This window comes from Rousettus aegyptiacus, unplaced genomic scaffold, assembly GCF_014176215.1.
Source record: "Rousettus aegyptiacus isolate mRouAeg1 unplaced genomic scaffold, mRouAeg1.p scaffold_m13_p_6, whole genome shotgun sequence".
Lineage (NCBI taxonomy): Eukaryota > Metazoa > Chordata > Mammalia > Chiroptera > Pteropodidae > Rousettus > Rousettus aegyptiacus.
Window position 1 is genome coordinate 35,456,663 of NW_023416309.1, and position 23,289 is coordinate 35,479,951.

The window sequence follows — 23,289 nt, forward strand, 5'->3', positions numbered from 1 at the left end:
ATATGTGTACTTCTTGAACATGTAATTAACATAAGTCTCAAGGCTTCTCTTACTCAGTGACTGTTATAAGAAATCAGTACATGATTCCTTCTCGTTGTTCTAGCACATGCAATAGAATTAATAGTCAAGGTTTACAACGTCTCTGATCATATAACAAATATTTGTTAGCTCCTGCTATGGGCCTGGCTCTGTTCCAGGACCTAGGAATATAGTAGTAAATCAGATCAAGTTCTGGCCCTCAACGCAGCATACATTTGGGTGTGTGAGGCAGACAGTAAACAAATAAAGATAAAATATAATTTCAGGTAATAATGGGTTCTGAAAAATATTGAGCAGAGTAGGGGGATGGAGCGGTGCGGGACAGTTAAGAGGACTAAGCAGAAGCCACTCTGAGGAGGCGACACCAGGGCTGAATGCATAGAGATTGAAGGTGTGAGGAAAGAACATTTCAGACAGGAGACGGGAAGCTCAAAGTCTGAGGCAGGAGTGAGCTCGGGGTTTAAGAGAGAAAAAAGACTGTAATGGTAGCCGCATAAGGTAGAGGGACAACAGTAGACCTGTTTTCAGACGGGTAAGCAGAGGCCGAACCATCTAGGCATTTTAGGCCGTGGTACAGAGTTTGACTTTAGTCCATGAGAACTGGGAGCTAATGGAAATTTTTGAGCAGGAGAGTAACATGATTTGATTCATGTTTGTAAGAGGTCACCATGGGCTCGCCAGAGAATAAACTGCTAGGGAAGGACTGGAAGCAGAAAGACTGGTCTGAAGCTTTGACAGTAATCCAGGGAGGATGCAGTGATGGCTTCAGCTAGAGAGCAGCAGGAGATAGTAAGGTGAGACAGTTCATTGTGGCTATCACATGCCACAGAATTAGTCTGTTTTCCATCTCCCTTGTCAGTTGATTGGTACTCAGTGGATTAGCTCTCCAGCAATTGGATTTGATCACTGAAAATGTTTAAATTGTAAGATTATTATCACATGCTGAGTGTACCATATAATATTACTGAGTACAAGCACTATACTGAATGTTCTATGAGAATAATCTCATTTCGCCAACTCTATGGTAGCTGCTATTAATATCCCCATTTTCACCTGGATAAACTGCTATAATTTGTTTTCATGTAAATCAGCCTTATTCTTTTCTCTTACTCTCCATTTTTCTCTTAAATAAATATGCTTCATATGATAAACTCACTTATAATAAATATTTTCTTTGGGACTAAAAAACTACTTCTTACCACTACATAACTAAATAAGTTCAAATATTTGGTTTATACGTTTCCTGATGAAAACAGAACAGCTATAAAAAATGATGTGGTAGTTTTTCTCCCCTTAGTTTCTTTTACCTAAATAACACTCTTTTTGTATCCCTTGCAGAAGTTTGAGCCTAGCATTAGTATGTGTCATCAAGGCCTAATGTCATTTGAAGGATTTGCAAGGTAACTTTTAAAATACTTTTTGCCTATCACTTAAAAGTATATATTCTTCCAACACAGTCCTAAGAAAATTTGTTTCCTCTAGGTTTCTGATGGATAAAGATAATTTTGCCTCAAAAAATGATGAATCGCAGGAGAACGTTAGAGAATTGCAGCTGCCCCTCTCCTACTATTACATCGAATCTTCACACAATACCTACCTCACAGGCCATCAGCTCAAAGGAGAATCCTCAGTAGAGCTCTACAGCCAGGTACTGAGAATTCCATTTTGAATGTGGTTTTCATTAAGCCTTATTTACATGACCCCCAAAGTCTCAAAAACCTGACCCCAGACTCCTGTGAAGAACTTATGAACTACATGTGAAATGTGAGGAAACATGATGTGTGGGAAAACTGCCCATATGTACAGTTGTTTTCTTTACTACTTTTGGTTTTTTCCTCCCTATCTATCCTTAACCTTTATTCTGTGCAACCAAAAAAAAAAGTATTTGCTTGAGACTCATAGCTTTTAGATCCTAGTTAGTCTGACTTACTCCTACTAAAATTAGATTTTCCCATGGGAAAATATCTAATTATTTCACTAAATGCTAAATAAATCAATATATTATGGCGAGAAAGCATAGTAGAAAATGCAGCTTTCTATGAAGTTATTCCCAAAGTAACGTTTGTTTTGCTTTACAGTTTGTTAGGTAATCTAATCGATCCATCCCTAACCAACTTAAGAAAAAAAAGTCCACACAGACGGCAGGCACACTGCACCTGTAACTTAATCCCTGGGGATGTCCTGGAGAACTCAGTAGGTTCTCTGGACAAGAAAAAACACATCCTTTCGACCTAAACATCCAAATCTCAATGACCCGTGTGTCAGTTGCCTCTCTGCTATATTCTCTGCATCTTCCAAGTCTATGCTGTCTGTTTCTGAACTCTGACAAGAAAAGATAATCAGGCAGGAGCTAAGTGTGCGATGGGAGGGGTTAGGGGGCAGAGTTCCAAGTGTGAAAATTATAATGGTATTGCTTATACAAATCTAGCAAACTTGAGCTTCCTTTGTTCTCCAAATTAGTCTGTATATTCCTCAAATTAGTCTATATATTCCTCACAGTTCTGTCCCAAAGTTTATCTAATATAAAATATGTTTTAAACTCTAAAATCTACTATACTTTTATTATGAAATAAAGCCATCCTTAGAGAATGATTTTCAAAATGAGTGCTTGGCTTCTGACAGTGAGATAAGCAAGCCTTAGAGTGAAAAGGGTCTCATACCCTGTTGCCACTGCAACTGAAGTCCTGCTCTTTTATGTGCTTTAATATTGGCCCTGCTTTTGCACAGATTCCAAAATTTAAAGAGTTTGAAACCCATTGTTCTAGGGAAGCAAAATGGAGGGGGTGACAGAGGAAGAGAGAGAGAGAGAAAGAATTTCTCCCAAGAAAATAAGCAACAACCAGTGTCCTCTAACTTTTATTCCAACTTCAGGGTTTTTGTTTTAACTCCTTAATATTATACCACAAGTAGAGATTGTCACAGCTTTTGAATAAGCAAAAAGAAGTGCTCAGATGGACTCACAGACATGATTAAACCTAGTATGACTGTCCCTTTAATTTTATTTCTTACCACTCACCTCTCTCCCTCCACCTAATGACCTCCTAACATTACTCTATAGAGCAAAAGAAAAGTGAGAAAAAACCCTGTTCTCATCTGGAATTTTCAGCTGTGGTTTTCCTTTTCTAGCCATATATGGAAGCCTTAAGGTCATGCAGACTTTGATTAAGATCTTTAGTCTTTTCATGCTGAACAACCATCTCATCTGCTGCCAGTTGGTCAGTGTTCTTCCCAGTGTGGCAGGCTCGCTACAGAGATGAAGCAGCTGTCACATTACGCAATCATTTTCAGCCCAAAGCAACATACCTCCAGAAGCTCTGTCTGCTGGAAGAGGCTGATAGCCTTAGGATTCTAGATCACAGAATCAGTTTTACCTGGGAAGACTGGTCACCCAGGAGCACTGAGTACTGCTTACTGGGGAATGGGAAGAATATAGCAAGTATTTCATACAACAATAATAGAAAAAGAGGAATTCCACTATCCGAGTTTTGTTGTAGCAACTCTTATGGCCACTGGCCCCCAGTATTGAATTGCTGTCACAGAGTAATAGTTACATGGCTTCTTAAATCAGTAGATTGGCCCATTCACAAATATATCTGCCTCTTGGTTTGGATTACCCTTTCAATACAAGGTAATCTTTTATGGTATCTTTTAAGATAATCTCCAGATAGATTCTATGGAGAAAGAGGTTACTTCAAGCACAGTTACAGAGCTACAACTCAGGCATATGTGTCAGGAGCTCTGCTTCCAACTTTAGATCCAGGATAGCAAATAGGTATCATCATCTCATCTGATTCCTTGGTAGTTTCCCGGAGCACTTTGCTGAAGAAATTGGGAAATAACTTATCAAAGCTTAGGGAACAAGTACATTGTGATTGATTACCGATACCTACTAAGGGTATGGGAGAGGCAAGTTCACAATTACTTGCCATCTCTGCTCTACATAGTGTTTTACAATTAGACAGCAAGGCAGATCCTTGATAAATTACTTGCTTCTACTCTTCTTACACGTTACATGTTCATTGCGAATGTTTTAGCCAGTGGCAGAATTTTGATCTAAATCTGGAGGAGATTTTATCCTGATTGGTTTCATTTAATGTTTGGACAATTAACTAAGGAATCAGTGGCCTCATTCCGTTTGGACTGTGGCATCACCTCCACTGACATCTGCCCAGATAGAGCACTGGCCTGGCTCTCTCATTTTAGCATGTACCATGTACATATAAGTCCCCTTAGGAACCGAAGTTGCTGGGAAAATGGTCAAATATTTTTGCTATCCAGTTTTACTTTCCAGTGGTATTCAGCTCTGGTAAGCACTCTTTCCATCTTAATCTGTTCTATCCGTACCCCACCCCTGAATAATTGTGGCCTTTGGCCAAAATGCAATACTTATTTAGATCTTATGCTCTTGGCTTTAGTCCTGAATGTGAACACCGATATGTAGAATCACATGCTGGGTTTAAGGCTTTATCTCCATTTGCTCATTGGGGTGGATTGCTTCATTGATCACACAGGTTCTCTTGCAAGGCTGCAGGAGCGTAGAGTTGGACTGCTGGGATGGAGATGATGGGATGCCCATCATTTACCATGGACACACACTGACAACCAAGATCCCCTTCAAGGTAATGCTTTCTTTACCTCCCTTCCCAGGTAATAACTTTCTTTAAATCAAACCACAAAGAGTCATTATCTTTATTTATCATTTAAATCAGAAACTCTACCAAATTATACCTTAGGTAGGGGGAGGGGGAAGTTGTTTCCCTGGCTCTGAAGAGTTCCCAAAATTGTTTACAGAGTTGCACAGGGTGTACAGGCATGTTTGTTTTGGGGGGAGTTGATCTAGAACTCTCAGATACTCATTCAATCGAAGTTTAGTAACCATTACCTTAAATTAGTTTTCAGGTAATACTGTTGTTGCAAATTTTATATCATAAGATGATATATAAAAGGCAGGGCCTATTCTCTTGCTAGGTCATTTGTCCTGGTATCCCCCTGACAAAGGCCAACATCATGTGTTAGGAGATGATTAAATAATTAACGTTATAAAGTAATGAGAATGGGTTCCACCTGGAAAGTTAATCACCCAGGAAGACTGATCTCATTGGATTGTTGTTTCAAATTCTAGGTAGTTTAGTAGTTTATTATGCAGTTACTATCCTCATTTAGAGGGGCCTTTGGCTGTGTAACATCATTTTTCTCTGAACTGTGGCTGGGCTGGGAAAGAATATTATTACTTCTGTCTTATATGTGGAAACGATGTCTAAAATGCATTTTTTTTCTTTAATTTTCCTATTCGGCTCTGTTAAAACTCTTATGCTATATATTGAGAGGAAGAGGAGTTGATAACTGTGTTTACAGATGTCTTACTACCCTAAGTAGATTATAAACTCCTTGAGAACAGGAAAGTGCCTGTGCCTCACCATTTTTGATGCTGTAACTAAAAGTGTCTTTTACCTACAGTGTACTCAATGTACATGTATTGGTTTGTTAAATTCAGCATACTGATAGCTTTTCTTCATAGTATCTGAACAAAAATCAATCTGAACAGCTTAATGTCTTTATGGAAAATAGCTTTACACTCTTGCTTAATTTGAAAATATATTTTAAAAGATAAAAGTCACTTTGGTTAGAGTCTTATGAAAACAACAATTTCAATGCTTTCTCTGGCTATAAGTACCTTGCCTTCTGACACCCTGGATAGATATCTAGTGAGATACTTAATGAGCTGTTTGCCTCTTATAGGAAGTGGTTGAAGCCATTGATCGCAGTGCCTTCATCAACTCTGACCTGCCAATCATCATATCGATTGAGAACCACTGTTCATTGCCTCAGCAACGAAAAATGGCCGAAATTTTTAAGGTAAGCTTTTAGCTAAGGGGCAGAATGGTATCTTGGCCTTTGTCTTGAGACTGTTGAGTTTTATATGGGGCCACCATGGACCACACCACAGCTGGACCTCAGCCGTAAAGCACATGCAGTTAAGGTCCCTTAGACCTGAGAAATGGGGGTGCCCTGGGAGCTTGGGCTCTCTCCTTGACAGTCTGCCTTTTCAGCTGGAGCAGCAGAAGCACTGTTCTGTAGTCTACTGACCATTTCCAGAAAGTCTTAGGAAATAAGGCGAGACCAACTCTCCAGTGCTTCTGGAACCACAAATCAGAGATGTCAGGATGTCACCCATCAGTTTTCGGAAAAGCTGAAAATATCTCAGGGCAAATAAGTCAAATCTTCTTGTGGCCCACACCACAGGTAAATTGACAAATTACTGAGAGTGGCCAAAACAGTTGCTATGTTAACACCCAGCCCTTCCTTATACAAAGAAACTATAATGCAGGCAGATATTCCCTTATACTTCCCCCTTCCTCCACTGGTAGAGGCCTTTGTGGAAACATGGATCTCAAGGGAAGGGAGGGACATGGCCCACGGGAAATGTCCCCAGACACTAATGCCAACAAAACTAATTAGCCTTTCATATTGTCTTTCCTTTGCCATCATTTATAGTAATGGTCTCTAAACTTGATTGTATACTCCTAACAGTAAAAACTATTGCTTGTATTCCTACCGTGCATTTACTGACTTATTTCTAAATTATATATATCCTATTTATTAATATATTTTATACATTAATTAAAACATGCAAAAATAGACTATAAAAGAGAATTATATAAATGTGATGAAGTAGAAAGTAATTTTTAATACTATTATTTATTAATGGCAGAAAAAACCCTTTTGCTCATATAAAAAATTTTAAGTACATTTCTTATTTCGACAGTAATGTGATCAAAATATGCTTCATTATGTTTGAAATTTTTGGTTTAAACTTTGTGATCAGTGACTTAGATGTCTGGTTTAATAGTTTATTATTTCTGTATTTGCTCTTAATAGCTACAGTAGCTAATAAATATACCTTACAAATATACATGTATCCAGATGGAAAAGGGGTGTCATTAGGTGCACTTGCCAAATTATAATATTCGTTTCTCAATTCCATTAATGATACAAAGGTTTTTGTTGCTATTTGGCTAGAAAAGTGGTGTGTTTCCTGGTATCAATCAGTTTTTCTCAGAAACTTATTGAGAAAGTATTATCTTTTAACAGGTGAGTTCAAATGCCACTAAAACTCTTCATTTGGATGATTTTTTTAACCTGTAGAAAATCTAAGTTTCTTAAATGTATATATATGAGTTTTTATCACACAGTTTTAACACACAGTTTCCTACAACAAAATCACATCACAATAGTGATGTTTTTAGACATGTGTTTTTGAAAAGTTCTTTCCAGAATATGAATTTGTCTAAAAAACAATGACTTACTCAATATTTAAACACTACCTTTATCATACAGAAACAGATTAAACGTAATTTTTATCATCGTCGTAATCATTATCATCATCTGGTAACAGTGAAGTACTCTAAACAGAAGAAATCAGAAATTTTAGGACACTTTTTTAAAAAGAAAAATGCAAAACTTAGAAATACTCTTGTAACTACTTTTTTTATGATATAAAATGTGAACTTCTATGTGATATAAAAGATTTTCATAGTTACTCTTGTCTCATTATGAAATATTTTCAAGAAAAGACTTCCTTTTATGAATTTAAGCACAGTGGTGACATTCGGTAGCACCCAGACTGCAATAATCTCAGTAAATTGGTAGCAAACAAAGATGTGAGGGACCCACTGTCGGTCCCTCTGCATCAGGAGATTCGCCATTGTCACTCAGAGACCTTCATGAACAGCTTACTGGGAGGACGAGGGACACAACTTATTTCCTATTTCCTCTTCCTAGGATTTTTAAAACAATTCAACTGGGCTGAAATTTCCAGTTGAATAATTCAAGTATAGATAAAAGGCATTGATTATGTGTATTCTTTTATTCCTTTCAGACTGTGTTTGGAGAAAAACTGGTGACTAAATTCTTATTTGAGAGTGACTTCTCAGATGATCCAATGCTTCCCTCGCCTGACCAACTTAGAAGGAAAGTGCTTCTTAAAAATAAGAAGCTAAAGGCCCATCAGACGCCAGTGGATATCTTAAAGCAAAAGGTACTGTCCTCCTGTTAAAGAGGTTGTGAGTATGTTGTGTGCCTGGAACAAAGAAATTGATATCATTCTAAGCTTTCAGATGACCTGCTGGGAAATTGGTTTTTGAAGACTGAATTTCTTTGAATGATACATTTGATTTTTGACTTTCCATTTTATAGACCAATAAATATTCACACCCTATTCACCGAAAGTTTTATTTTTTATGAAATTATTTCCCATGTAGAATGTGCCTCTGTTATTCCATTTATTCTGAGTGGGACAGTGTGTGACTCGTCTCTGGACCTGGGCTTCACAGCTGTCAGTCCCACAGTGGGCACTATAGTTAGTTCACTACAGGGAGACCCTCCTGTAGGGAGAGCACTTGGGAGCCAGGTTATTAGTCTTGAGGCCAGTAGTGGAACTCCATAGCAGCAACCCTGCGGCCTCAGCATGGAAGTTGGCACTGTGTATCACTGTGGTTTGTGGATGCTAAGACACTGTCATGCCTGCCTCGCCCTGTGGAGACCTGCATGCCAAGCACCATAAACCCCCTGAAGATATTTGGATCCAAGGCCACTGGGTTCACATGCCCGGTGGCACTTACTTATACCACAGAATGACAACTGCCAAAACTCTTTGTCTTGTTTAGGAGGGCACTGTAGGCCCTAAAATACCACTTAGAGCACCACGAGAATGGAGCAGCTGCAGCAGCAATACAGTGCGACGCCAAAACTAGATTGTGTCCTATAGGTTTTACTATCTCTGTGCGCCATCACCGCCAAGCCTCCAGGCCCTACTCCATTGTTGCTTTAGTGGTTCCCAGAAAATAGAAACTTCAGCAAGATTTTGAGTCCCACAAATTTGGAACCTTTGTCCTAAATCATTAAAAATGACATTTCGAATTGAGTCAAGTGTTCAGTTTGACCTAGTTGAGTAGTAAATTTGAAGCAGTCATCAAACCTAAAAGCTCTAGTTTGTAGAACTCACAGGTAGGGCCTGAATTTAAAGAAAAATGACATATAGCATGATGTTGAAGAAGGAGCATTAGGCAGGGAGCTGAGATACCAGGTATGAGCCTCTGGCCCTGTCACAAACCCAGTGTATGACCATGGGCCAGCCGGTCTTTCTGGACCTCCATTTATTCATCTGTAAAATGGGAACGTTGTGGTAACTCGCCTCAAAGTACCCTTCCGACACTAAAATCTCACAAAATTTCTCCCAAGATGAATCATGAAATACCTGTCAGAATGGCAGACCAGTCTGTAAACATTTTATTACCCCACTTCTGAGGCTCTATTTCCAATATTTCTTGCCATTCTAGAACATTACTGGTTCTCTAAGGGGCCCCTTGGAGCATCCTGTCCTCTTCTGTTCTAATAAGTATCAGGGAGTTCTCAGACTATCCAGCTCACCCGCAGCTCACTCACATGGCCCAAAGTCCAGGCTGAGTTAGGGGCTTACATTATATCAGCTGGTAACCTCAGTGATTCAGCAAAAGCCTGATTGCTTCAGGTGCCCTCAGGGTGGCGGGAAGGAGGGTGGGGCCACAGGCTCTGTCATCTTTAGATTTGCCCTTCTGAGCAGAAAAGCAGATATTTATGGAAAGGACCCCAAACCAGTCCGGCCTGGCAGATGCCTATTGATCGGGTTTGCCCCACGAGAGCAGCTCAGGATACCATGGATCTTCCAGACCTATGGTCTTCAAAGTTTTTTGCTTGAGTATCCCTTCATTTTTTTTGAGAAGCCGTGTATCTCTTTCATACGTTTTCCCTCATACATTTTTAAGGTGACATTAACAATTTTATCACAAGTTTAATTATGAAGGATATATTTTCAGACATATCATATATCATACATAAATATGTAATACATAAGTTATATACAAATATAATGTACAAAAACAGTCTTCATTGTCAAGTAAAATTAGCTAAATCAGCCAGACATTTGGTCAGAAATGTCTCTGGATGGACAGAGAAAAGAAGGAAGAGGAGGAAAGAAAGGCAGGAAGGAAGGGAGCTGGGGGGAGGGAGGAAGGCAGGGAAAGGAAGATAGGAAAGGAAGATAATAGAAAAGGCATGGAACCTTGTATATGCTTAGGACCTAGATGAAATAAAAGGCTCCCCTCTTTAGTTTCTCAAGACTCTCAAGAGTTCCACTTTATCGAATGTCCCTTTTGCTGTCTTGGATGGTTTCTCACCATCTCATGCATCATAATAAGGTTGTTGGTTGATAAGTGAGAATTGTATTTCCTTTTGTAAAGTAGGAGAAGAGCAATTATGAAATGAAGTTGAGAAGGGAGAACTAGCCAACCATAAGTTTATTCTCAGGCAGGCTTATTTTTTTTAAAGTACACAGATATTAAAAATCTCGAATCTAGAAATTGATTTTTTTTTTTAATATATGAACCTGCATATCTCTAGAAGTCTTTGCATTCCCTGTAGGTACACATTACCCAATTTGAAGATCATACACAGCTCAATACCAAGAATGACAAAATCAGCCACCCTCAGGGGGCAGCAAGAAACATTAATATGAGGAGCCATGTGGCTACTGTATATGACAGTTGGAAGCGAAGACAGGAGTAGAGCATCCATGCCCTCATAAATGAACAGCTCTAAATAATTTTTCAAACACTGTACCAACCAAATAAGTCTAGACTAGAGATGAAGTTGGCCCTGAGGGCCACCAGGGTAAGATCTCTGCTAGATCCGTGTTCTCAAAACTGTTCCAGAAGGCCTGGCATTTACTTGGGTTCCAGAGGCCATGAGACCTAAGCTGATGGGCTTTGTTATAAAGTTATTTGACCACACTTGACCCTTGAACAACACAGGTTTGACCTAAGTGGGCCCACTTTCTATGCAGACTTTTTTCAGTAAATACTGTTAACGTATTTTCTCTTATGAGTTTCTTAACATTTTCATTTCTTTAGCTTACATTATTGTTAAAATACAGTCTATAATAATCTAACGCAAAATATGTGTTAATCAGCTGTTTATGTTATCAGTAAGGCTTCCGGTCAACAGTAGGCTATTAGTAGTTAAGTTCTTGGAAAGTCAAAAGTTGTACATGGATTTTTGACTGTGTGGGGGAGGGTGCTGGCGCCCATAAACTCCCACGTTGTTCAAGAGTCAACTGTGCAATGGTAGTATGTGTTCTCTGATGCCTGGTCCGCCTCAAATACTGTATTAGCAACTGACTACCCATCATTGGGGGCTCTTTCTTATATAACACTGTTCCTCCATGCTGTTTTCTTTATCCAACAACTACTACCCACTCCTCATCGCCCAGCTTCTCTGTGCATACCTCTGCGGTCTTCATGATGTGTTTGTTCTTGGAGCTGCTCTTGGAGCTATTTCCTTTCCCATTCTTCACACAGTCATTTGCAGTTACTTTATGCAGCTTCTATTCCGCTAATGAATAGATTGGGTTGTTACAGGAGTCTTCTTTATGTTGAACCCAAATCTTCCTTCCTGTTCCTCCTACTCTTTTGCGGTACTTCCTCCCACTGCAGCTGCACAGACTCATTACATATCTAGAAAGCTAGCATGTATCTTCCCACCAGCTTTTCTCTTTTCCAAACTAAATGTTCTTGTTGTGTCAACTGTCCCTCACAGGATGTGGCTGCTAAGACTCTTCACTTGCCAGTAAGAATATTTTGGATATTCCTAAATTTGTGGGTATCCTGAATTTGTTAATGTTAAAACATGATTTCCAGAACTAAGTCAGTGCTCCAAATAAGATCTGACAGCATGAGAAGAATGAAACCGTAGACTCTTATTTGAACTTTTTCTGTCTGATTTATTTCGCTTAGCATGATTATCTCAAGATCCATCCATGCTGTTGCAAATAGCAGTATTTCATCTCTTCTTATGGCTGAGTAATATTCCATTGTATAGATGTACCACAGCTTCTTTAGCCAATCATCTATCATAGGACACTTCGTTTGCTTTCATGTCCTAGCCACTGTGAATAATGCTGCTATGAACATCGGTGTGCCATTTCCAGTTTTTTAAAACTTCTTCCAACCCTACCCCCAACCCTCTGATTTCCCAGGAAGTATTGACAATCACATCTGTGAGGCCTTTTAGTTGTCTGGCAGGTTGTGTGTCTGGACGTTGTGATCTTTGTTCACACCAGACTGGGTGAATGAATGCCTAGAGCTCCAATGCACTCAGACCCAGTCCCTAATTTAGAAGGCCTGGGTCATTTCCATACAAGGAACTCACCCTTAGAGCACAATTTCTAAGCCAAGCACTCTGTCTGCCGCAAGCTCTCATTGAGGCTCTTACTGAGAGGCCTCTTAACTAAACCTCACCAGATCCCCAGCATTCTGACCTTGTCTCCTAAACTCTAGCCCCCTGGATTCAGTTCATACTAGAGGAACAGGCACTGTACTAGGCATTGGGGGAAGAGAGCAGCATAAGACATGACTCCTACCAAGACCCATCTGAGCCAGTCTCCTTGTCTGACCCCTTGCTCTAACCCCTTGACCTATATCTGAATTGCTTGTATTCAAGGACTGAGGTGCTGTTTTTCTGCCTCAGAATAAGTAAGATATTACAAAGAATAATGGTGTCAATTACTGGTTATTTGTTTGGCCATCTCATACTTCCTGCATTAGTGGAAATATTTGAGTGTCTAAGGGTTCTTGGCACTCACTTTCTGACATTTGCTAGTCAGTGGGTCTTTGAATGGCAGCCCTCCTGTAACACAGTTCTCACATTTTTCTGCCTGCGGGCCTACCAGGCTCTTTGCATCATCATTCTCAGCGCTTGGCTCTACTTCGAATGTTTGCTGCAACAAGGCACTTCTCTCTCCATGACAAATAGACTTGCCTTTGTGGCTCGCTTGTGCCTAGAGCAGATTTCTCAAAGTTCTGAAGGACATTTAATCTTATGAGATACTCTGAAAGAAAAGATTTTTAAACTCCCTGATTAAATAAGTGTGGGAAATTCTGCACTGGAGATCTTTGACGAGTCATGGTGCTTTTTATCATATTAAATAAAGGGGTAGGTGAAGCTCTGTAGTAGGAATGTGTTTCAGTCTTCTTAAGCTGATGTTTCTAAACTTCCATTGTGTTCTGTGGTTACTGTAATTGTCAGTTTTTATATAACACAGTTTTTATATAACAGCTATTAACACCCATGGAGCAAGTATTCCATAAAACCCACTTTGAGAAATTCCAGCCAAGACAATGTTCAGTGGATGCAGATAAAGATATAGTCTAAACTGTATCTTCCTTATGTATACATTTTCATTATAAAGGTAATATAACCACATTTCAAGAAGTTTAGGGAAAAGAAAATTGTTTTTTAAATATACATAATTCCAAGACCAAAAACGACCTGCGTAAGGGGATTCTTAACCTTGGTAATATCCATAGATAGAATTCAGGGGGTCAGCGAACTTAAATGAAAAAAAATTAAATCTTCATTTTCAATAACTTCTGGCTGAAAGGTAGCGTTTCCACTGATTGTAAATATAGGGAACAAAACACAGTAACGTTAGCAGTATGTCTCTGTCACCAGAGGAGGTCACAGATTTTCCATGTTACATCACAGTTGTTAATATCTCCAAGAATTATTTATGCTTATCACTATTTCAAAAATGTTACTTGACCTATAAAAAATTATATATTTTTTACTATGTTAATGAAGAAGCATATATTCCTATTACACAAAATTGTTTTTTCAATAATTGGTAACTAGATTCGACATTCTTCTTTTCTTTTGTAATCTCATGTATTTGATTTTATGCATCAAAAAATATTATTCTGAGACAGGATCCTACCTCACCAGACCGCCAGAGGGATCTGTGCCACAAAAACAGGTCGAGAATCCTGCTGTATTGACATTTAATATCTAGCCTTTTTTCGCATGTCGTATTATATCATTACAATCATTACAGACAGATATATATTGATCAAAGGATATAGAATTTAATATATATACAGATACATGTACATACATATGTATTTACATGTATAAATAGTACATACATACAATTCTATATCCTTTGTTCAATAAATATAATCATAATTATTTTTTCACATCTCATTCTCTCAAGCGGATATACCATAGTGTACTGACCCTATTCCTCAGTTATTGGGCTTTTAAATTGTTTCCTATTTTTAATTTATAAAAATAATGTTTTCTGTATTTCAGATATTTCCTTATGCTAGGTTCCCAGGCGTATATTTAGTCTTGTGTCCCGTGATGTCCCCTCATAGTAATTCTAGTCAAATGTAGAGGCTCATGGCCTCCCTAGCAGCACACATCAAGTTTTTGGAAGTTTTTAAGCCTATCTTATTAATCTGATTGAAGGTTATTCAGATAAAGTCTGTTGAAAAAAAAACTTTATTTGAACCAACTGTTCATTAGCTCCCTTTATCCACAGGGAGTCTAACATTTCTCTCAAGGTCAGAGGCCTTTAGATACTTTTTTTTATTCAGTTTATTAGAGTAACATTGGTCAACACAATTATATAATTTTCAGGTGTACATTATAATTTGACATCTGTATTAAATATTGTTTTCAGAAAGAAAAAGAAAAACAGTTTCTTAGCAAAGATTTACTTTTTTAAAATTGGTGGACTGATTTACTTTCTCATTGGAGATTGATGGTGGTTCTTTGAAGCACTGAGCTTTCTCCAGGAGAGTTTGCCTTGGGGAACTGGGATTCCTTGTCATTTTTCCAAAAAGCTCCAGGATTCCTCCTGTAGGGGTGTTAACATTCACCCAAAGATTAACTTTATACTTCAAATGACTTTAATTAGATTTTTGTTTTCTTTCTCAAATGAACTAAAATAGGGTAAGCCACTTTTAATGACTGTGGTAAGTACGAAATGGTCATTTCGCAAGTTAACAATGGAAATTCTCTAGCATCTGCAGTCTTTAATTATTTATATCTTACAGGCTCATCAGTTAGCATCCATGCAAGCTCAGGCTTATAATGGTGGGAATGCCAGCCTCCCACCTGCTACTAACGAGGAGGAGGAAGATGAAGAAGACGAATATGATTATGACTACGAATCCCTCTCTGACGGTAAGAGAAGCAGAACCCTATGCTGTGCGCAGGCAAGTGCCTGGATGATTTTCTGGGGTTTTTGGGGTTTTTTTTGGGGGGGGGGGCAGCGATTTCCAGAAATAAGTCTGGCACTCCATAGACCAACATTACAGATTGTTGTAATATTGTCCAAGAGTTTCTGAATCCCATCACTTAGCGAGGGATCTGTTAGCTAATATAGCCTCCACTCAAGGAAAGAAGAGGGAGGAATGGGAGGCAACACAGGGGCATTCCTAAGTCGGTTTCTAGCAGAGATTTACTTTTTTAAAATAGGTGGGCTGATTTACATTCTCATTGGGGATTGATGGTGGTTCTCTGAAGCACTGAGCTTTCTCCTGGAGAATTTGCCCTGGGGAACTGGGATTCCTTGTCAGATACAGAAGAAGTTGAATTCTAGCAGCAAAATCCCATTTTCACCCTTTCAGTTTCTGGAGTGGCCAAGGCTCTTGCCAAGAATTATAGACTGTGGCTGAATCTTTGTTGTTCCCTAAGCTACCTGCAGGGGGCAGCATCACGTTTTGTACTCAGCCTCTCCCTCACACAGCTTTCACTCCTGCTTTCTAGGACTATGAAAAGAAGCATCATTTCCCTACCCTCCTTGTCACATCACTAAACCAACCAGACATTTCATTCTGGCCCCACCAAAGGGACAGAAACATGGGTGATGGCTAATGGTACAATACGAAAAGTCACATGAATGACATTATCTAGAGATTACTAGTGAAGTGTTCTTCTTACATAAGAATTAGGTTTCAGGAGTGTTTCGTTTGCACTAAATTAGCATCATTTATTACATATTGCAAAATGTTTCCTCGGGTACCATTGCCAATGGTAGACTGTTTCATTTTGGCAACTTTTCTTTTTAAAGTATAGTTAAGATTTATTTAGCACTTTTTTTTGACATGTAAAATAAAACAGATACAGAAAATTACACAAAAATGCACAGATTAATGATGCACTTGTTGTAACACCTACTCGGGTTTAGCAATAAAACTTTCCGACTACCCTAGAAGCTCCTGCATGTAACACCTTTCAGTCTCAACAGTCAGTCTTCCTTCTCCCCAAAGTAACCACTATCCTGACTCCATAATAATCACTTCTGTGTATCTTGTATAGTTTTATAAAGAAAGTGTGCATCCCTAGACACTGTAATTTTATCTTACCTGTTTTTAAAAATTTATCTTTAATATCTCTCTTAATCCACAATATCCTCCTCTGTCCTGTTTTTTTCCTCACAAATTGTATGTGGAAGAACCTGAGGCATTTGATCTGAAGCTTCTCATAGTCTAGATTTTTCACTTTGACACGTTCTTTATTCTTCTGTATTCCCTACAAATTGACAGCTGTATCCAAGACATTTGATGAGGCTTGTGTTTGATCCCTTTTGCAAGTGAAGGAATTTCAATCCCCATTTCAACCATTCACATGTCTTTATTGTATCTAAAATTGTCCTGTACCTGGCCAGTTGGCTCTTCAAGTTGGTTCTAAGTTCTTCTAACATGACTCTTTGGTAACTCCTTTGCTATTTGGTATGACAAGGTTTTCTAGGTTCATCTTGTTTATTTCCTGCCACAGACATGGAGGTAGCTACATCTTTAAGATTTGGGTGTTTTTGTTTTTGTTTTAGGGAAAATGATATTTCAAAACTACAATCTGTTTGCTAAGAAGGGTCACTGTTTCTAAGTCTCTTCAGTGGACAGAGTTACTCCATGAGTTCATACTGATAGTTCTAATTTAAATTTAAGAACACAGTTTTTTATTTAACTTCTATATTATATCTCTATTTTCTTTCTTCATTTTGGCAACTTTTGAAAGACAACAACGTAGTAATGAAAATAAGCCCAACTGCCTATTTATATAAACACTATATGCCTAGAATTTTTACTTTTCCATAGGATAATTGTTGTACAAATAGGCAGATATGCACAGAACAGCAACCATTTACCACTGGCATTAAGACAGCCAAGTTATCCCCCAAATATCTGTATCTCACTCAGCAGAATTGTCTCCTGGTCATATTTGGATCTGTGAACCTCCACCTTGGCCAACAGTCACAGTTCAGTCTCTTTCTGCCTCACAAATACAACGTCAGTCTCTATGTCCATTTTTTAAAATTATAGTTGACATGCAATATCATATAAGTTTCAGGGGTACAACATAATGATCGACTTTTATGGTGCCTTATGATGTGATCACCACAATAAGTCTAGTAACTCTCCCCATACACGTTTCTACAAAAATATTGACTATCTTTTCTATGCTGTACATTACATCCCCATGACTTTTTTTTTTTTAAATAACTTGTGGTTTGTACCTCTGATTCCCCTTCACCTTTTTAACTCATCCTCCTCTGGCAACCATTTGTTTGTTCTCTGTATCTATGAGTCTGTTTTTGTTTTATTTTGTTTTTTTAGATTTCACATATAAATGAAATCATACGGTATTTGTCTTTCTCTGTCTGACCTATTTCACGTAGCATAATACTTTCTAGGTCCATCTATGTTGTTACAAACAGCAAGATTTCATTCTTTTTATGGCTGAGTAATATATTCCATTTTTTATATGTACCACTTTTTCATTATCCATTCATTTGTTGATAGACACCCAGGTTGTTTCTGTATCTTGCCTATTGTAAATAATGCTGCAATGAACACCAGAGTGCATATATCTTTTCAAATTATTGTTTTTGTTTTCTTTTGATAGATACCCAGAGTGGAATTTAATTTCTGTGTCCATTTAATATTTGTCCTTTGTAGTAGTCGATTGCTTCATACCATCAACTAAAAGCCTAAAATCCCATCAGATAATACAAGGAGCATATTCTTTATCAGGGAGATCAAAAGAGGGAGAAAATGAAAGAGTCAAGATAATTTCTTATATCCTATTTCTGAAAAGTTGTGGGAATATAAATATTTTAATATTGACTTGTTCTTCCCTATGGGTCCCTACTACAGTCATGGTGATGTTTTCCCATAAAACAAATTTATTCAGATCAGAAATGAAAACCATATTTAAGAAGTCACCCAATCCAGATGTTATTTGCTTCTAAAAGAAGTTAACGCACTAAAGATCAATTTGCTCTCTGTCATAAATTACTCCTGTGTTCTTCCTGTACTTTTGAGAACAAGAAAGAAGACTTTTCTTCGTTGTTATTGTTGTTGTTGTGATTATTATTATTATTATTATTATTATATATGTTTTTGATATGCAAATAACAAAATGAACATGTAGGAGAAGAATCTTTCTGATTTACAGGCATATCTCAAAGACACTGAGTTTGGTTCCGGACCATCCAAATAAAGCGAGAATCGCAATAAAGCGAGTTGTAACTTTTTGCTAGTGGAAGGTCTTGCCTTCAGTTTGTAAAAAAAACATAATATCAGTGAAGTGCCATAGACATGAGGTGTGCCTGTATTTTCAGTTAGGAGAGTAAAATGTAAACCCTACAGCCCTGAATCTCTATGATAGTTGAGTGTTTTTTTTAAACCCACATATGCTACAGTGGGATGTATGTGGAAAGGGGGCCCAACCAGATTCTGCTCCAATGGACTGTGAGACCTCAGGTAATGTCCTTTCACCACTCTAGGCCTTAGGTCCCTCAGATGTGTAATGAGAGGGTCCGTTCCATGTCGACTGATGCCCTCCCTTCTTCCAGCACCAACATTTAGAATCTATAACAGTTAAGTCCACTCTCTTAATAACCACATGATTATTTCATTGAAAGAGTCCTCTGATTGGCTGATACCCAAACAGGCCTTGTAGTTCTACCATGACTTGGTTAAGTTTGGACTATTCTGCTTCCTTATGCTGCTGTTAAGTGCTGTCGATCATATACCTTTTGGTGGTGGTTTGTGGTACCTCGCTCATCTCTGCTTCCCTCTACCATCCTCACTTTCTCCATCTGAAATGAGAAGAAAATAGAAACATGCCTGCTTGTGGGTAGGACCATTCCCAGCTTCTTAGGGGGAACATCAAAGTTTTTGAAGCTTCTTCTAATGATGGGTCCCTTTGAGGGTGAGATAGAAGCTGTCACCAGTCTCCTCAGAGAAATAAACTTGCTCTCAAATTTCTGCATAAAATTACAGGAGTGTTCACAGGCCTTCTGAGGCCCTCACAGGCATTTCGGGTTAAGAATCTATCTGTAGAATTTGGGTGGCCCAGTTTATCTCTGTGACAGCTCTACTCCTCAGTTTTCACATCTATAAAATAAAAGAATTAGTCTAAAGCTTGTTTTGGCTCTAAAAGTATGATGATTCCTAGCCACAGAGTTACTTCCAGAAAATCTAAAGGAAGTTGCAAATGAAGCTTATATATTTCAGGAACCATTACTCTACCTTTTAGCCAAAAAGTTCTAAATGACTGTTTAATTAAATTTTATTAAATAAACATAGATTAATTTTTTCCAGCCTTGTTGTTTATCTTGACTAGCTTTGAACATACACTAGAGTACAGATTTGAATAAGCAACTTAATATAGATATGTTCTATGCCAATGACTACATGATTCTAACAAATTAACCAATTTCTATTCACTTGACATAATGTATTATTGAGAGTATTATAATTGTCAGAAACTGAAAACATAAAATGTGGATGTGGCATCACAATTAACACTAACAATGTTCGCACTTCTTTTATCACTAGCCCTTGCATCCCTTAATAGTCAAAATATTAAATCGACAGAAGATTACTTGTTTCATGTATTGTATCACCTAAGCTATTGTTATTTATAGTTAGTTTCATACCTTAGTTTAATTTATCAGGCTTTTTGTCTTAATCTTTCTTACTTTTATCCCCTTTCTGATTCTGTTTTTCTATAGCAGATGTCCTTACTGCTTCTCCTGCTCCTAACGGTCAGGAAGGTAAAGCCATTGAACTGGGCATTTTAACTGCATGAGTATCAGCATACTGCTTCCAACTTATTACACCTGATTAGCATGAAGTTGTGACACTTACATGAGTAAAAATGTAATAAAATGATCAATCTCATTTACTTCTTGGCAGCCTGCATGGCCTTGATTTGGTATAAGGATATTTCGGTCTAAGCATTTGTGGTCTGATGAAATAGTAAATCCTGAGTGAGAAATGAGCATTCCTATTCTTCTCTTTTAAAGAATACAATGATGATATACCTCTAACAACTTTAAAGTCGTTTTGAATAGAAATACAGAAACAAAATATAAAATTATCTCTCATACTTTAGATATTTTTAGATATATTTTAATTCTTATTCCTAAGATTTTCATTTAATAAATGATAAACAATTATGAAAACCGCATTACAAATAACAATGTCTTTTCTGGTTTTGACATTTCTAGAGGTAAAAGAAGCTAATTACTTCATTTTAAAGTGATAGTGATTAAATGATGTATGCACCATCTAGAAGTGCTTCAACCACTAAATCTTTCTGAAACTTATGTGCTGAGAGCTTCTTCACATAGGATATCTTCCATAATGTTTCCACAGTTCCAATCCACTGTACGAAAATGAGCCTTCGCATTTAGATTATACCTATATGATACCAAAACTACTGGTAAATGAATCCATTCAATCAAAAATAAACACACTATATAACAAATTTTAAAAATTATACTTCAAACCATCATTTTGGTAACATGTAGCCAGCCTCAGTCTTCCAGATAAGTACAAGTATCTGGGTATCCTGGCAATGACGTAGACGTAGCCCTTAAGTGAAGCATTAGGTTCTTGTTCACTGAAGCCTGACAACTCATTTGCAGACAACATTCTAGAAGACAGACCTGAAAATAAATCATGTAATGACAAGCTTCAATTTGAGTATAATGAAGAAATCCCCAAGAGGATAAAGAAAGCAGATAACTCTGCTTGCAACAAAGGAAAGGTGAGTGAATGGTTTCTGTTATATTACACTTGGAGCGTGGTACACTTGTCAGTTTCCGGTGGGATTTCACACCCCCCCACATCCCTTGACGTTTCCCCTCACTTTCTCTTAGATGTCAAAGCCCACAGGGTGATTCTATGGGAAACCCACCTGCCATTTATAGAAGCTTAGTCGTTGAATTATCCAACCAATTCCTAGTAAAGGTGTAATGTGTGGCAGACACTAAGGGGACACAGGAGGCAGTTTAGTGATAGAGACAAACCTGTCAACATTGCTTGTAAATAAGAACAAAGAGCAGCGATTACACGGTGTTATCAGAGCATCAGGGAAGATGATGTTGCAGAAGGATGAATTTCCCAAGCAGACAACAAGGAACACAGGCCAAGAGGACAGCTTGGTTTATTTAAGGAATTTCTAGGAGTTTTAAAGATGTTTGACATGACCAAGAAGATTAATGGGGACCAGACTGTGAAGTGTTAACAGAGAAATGATTCTGGGAAAGATAAATGAGATACCCAGACCCTACCCTCAAGTGCCTCATAGTATGTGGGCTCTGGGCAAATCTGTGGACATAGTTGCAGTGACATTGTTAGATAAAAAAAAAATATATAACAAACTATGTCCAAAATGTGAGCTACTGAAGATATATACTCAATTACCTGTTCATTCAACAAATATGCATTGATTGTTCCACATTTTCAACACTGGACTATGCCACATGAGTTAGACTCACCCCTTGCTCTCAGAAAGCTTTTACTCTAGGAAAGGTGTTAGGACGTAAGGATCAATACAGAACAAGATGAAACACACTGGTGACATGAGAAAGGAACAAATAAAGAGCTTTGGGGTGGCGTATACCCTCCCTGTCAACTGGTATCATTTTTCCCTTGATAGGTTTATGACATGGAACTGGGAGAAGAATTTTATCTTCCTCAGAATAAAAAGGAAAGCAGACAGATTGCACCAGAGCTTTCTGACCTTGTCATCTATTGCCAAGCAGTAAAATTTCCAGGTAAGAATAGGCAATATCTTCTAAAACACTTTAAGATACCAAAAGATAAAAAATGTTATTTATTATTTACTCTCGAAATAACTAAACAAAGGCTGACAGAGATGAAGTAATGGCCCAAGAGTTCAGAATGTATCACTTAAGACTCTTGTTCGAAAGTGGCAGAATTTGACTTAAGCCGAGAGGAAATTTGTTGGCTCCTATTGAAAAACGAAGGAATTCACAAGTTTCTAATGCAGCCTGATCCTTTCTCGCTCCCCATTTCTCACTGTGACTCCACGGTGTTGGCCCTGTGCCCTTTGTGCCTGCAGGGGCCTGCAGCAGGCTAGCACTACATGTTTCCGGATTCAGTTTCGGTGTAAGAGTCTCTTCCAGAACTTTCAACAGTTATTGTTTTTCATCGGGTCCTCTGCCCATCCCTGTACCAATCACTGCGGCCAAGGGCATGCAGTGCTCTGACAGTCTAGGACCCGGGTCACATGCCCCCATCCCTGAATTGGGTAGGCAAGACTCTACCTATGCCACATGGACCAAAGACCTGGTTTCAGCAGGAAAAAAAAAAAAAAAAAGGTTTCCCCAATTGGCCATTTTTAGGAGTACAGTGAACTTAACACTGATAAACTGCTTCCAAAAAAAAAGTGCATTTTAGTTAATAAAAGGTAGAACTGTATTTCTTAAGCCTGTCTATCTGCATTGCACTACCCTGCCTCTCTCGTTAGGATGTGCCATCAGTGAGCTCATCCAATAGCAGGTTCTACAAATGGGGGTAGAGGGCAAACAGGAAAGTCCATCAATATATGGAAGTCAGAAAAACTTATCTCTTCATACTAAGAAAAAAGATTCCCTTGCACAAAATGTCCAAGGACAGAAAAACAGCCGAAATTGGGGATCATCAAATATTAGTAAACAAGGTATATAAACTTGGCCCGGAGGGTCAAAATACCAACCCTCATTTTTTTCAAGATAGTCTAAATGCAGATACTGGCTTCCAGAGGTTTATTTTAAACACCAGTTCTCACATTCTGCCCTGCAAATGGGACAGGGGGGATTAGGCTATTTAAAAATTAGATAATAATGGTCTTTTTACATATCAGAGAGGGAAAATTCATAGAACCTTCTCAATTTTAAGCTTTCTTCTATAAACTTTTTAAACTTTTGGCAGCCATTCCTGCTTACCTGCTAGCAAATTCTGTTGAGGAGGATATGAATGAATAAGTAGCAAGCAAAGATTTCAAAGAAATGCAAGGAACCTAGCCATTTGGTTGAGTTTCACAGATTGTGACTTTCTGTCACATAAGTAC

The 23,289-nt window shown here is 38.1% G+C and overlaps 1 protein-coding gene across 4 annotated transcripts in view; it reads left to right on the forward strand.

The window, feature by feature from the left end:
• PLCE1 (phospholipase C epsilon 1) overlaps positions 1-23,289 on the forward strand; it is a 284,212-nt gene that overhangs the window by 228,807 nt on the left and 32,116 nt on the right. For all 4 annotated transcript variants that reach the window (XM_016164148.2, XM_016164151.2, XM_016164149.2 and 1 more), the window contains 8 exons: positions 1,378-1,439; positions 1,522-1,687; positions 4,551-4,658; positions 5,779-5,895; positions 7,919-8,077; positions 14,970-15,099; positions 20,858-20,979; positions 21,874-21,991. In XM_016164148.2, the coding sequence (XP_016019634.2) occupies positions 1,378-1,439; positions 1,522-1,687; positions 4,551-4,658; positions 5,779-5,895; positions 7,919-8,077; positions 14,970-15,099; positions 20,858-20,979; positions 21,874-21,991 (982 nt within the window). The remainder of the gene's footprint in view (positions 1-1,377; positions 1,440-1,521; positions 1,688-4,550; positions 4,659-5,778; positions 5,896-7,918; positions 8,078-14,969; positions 15,100-20,857; positions 20,980-21,873; positions 21,992-23,289) is intronic.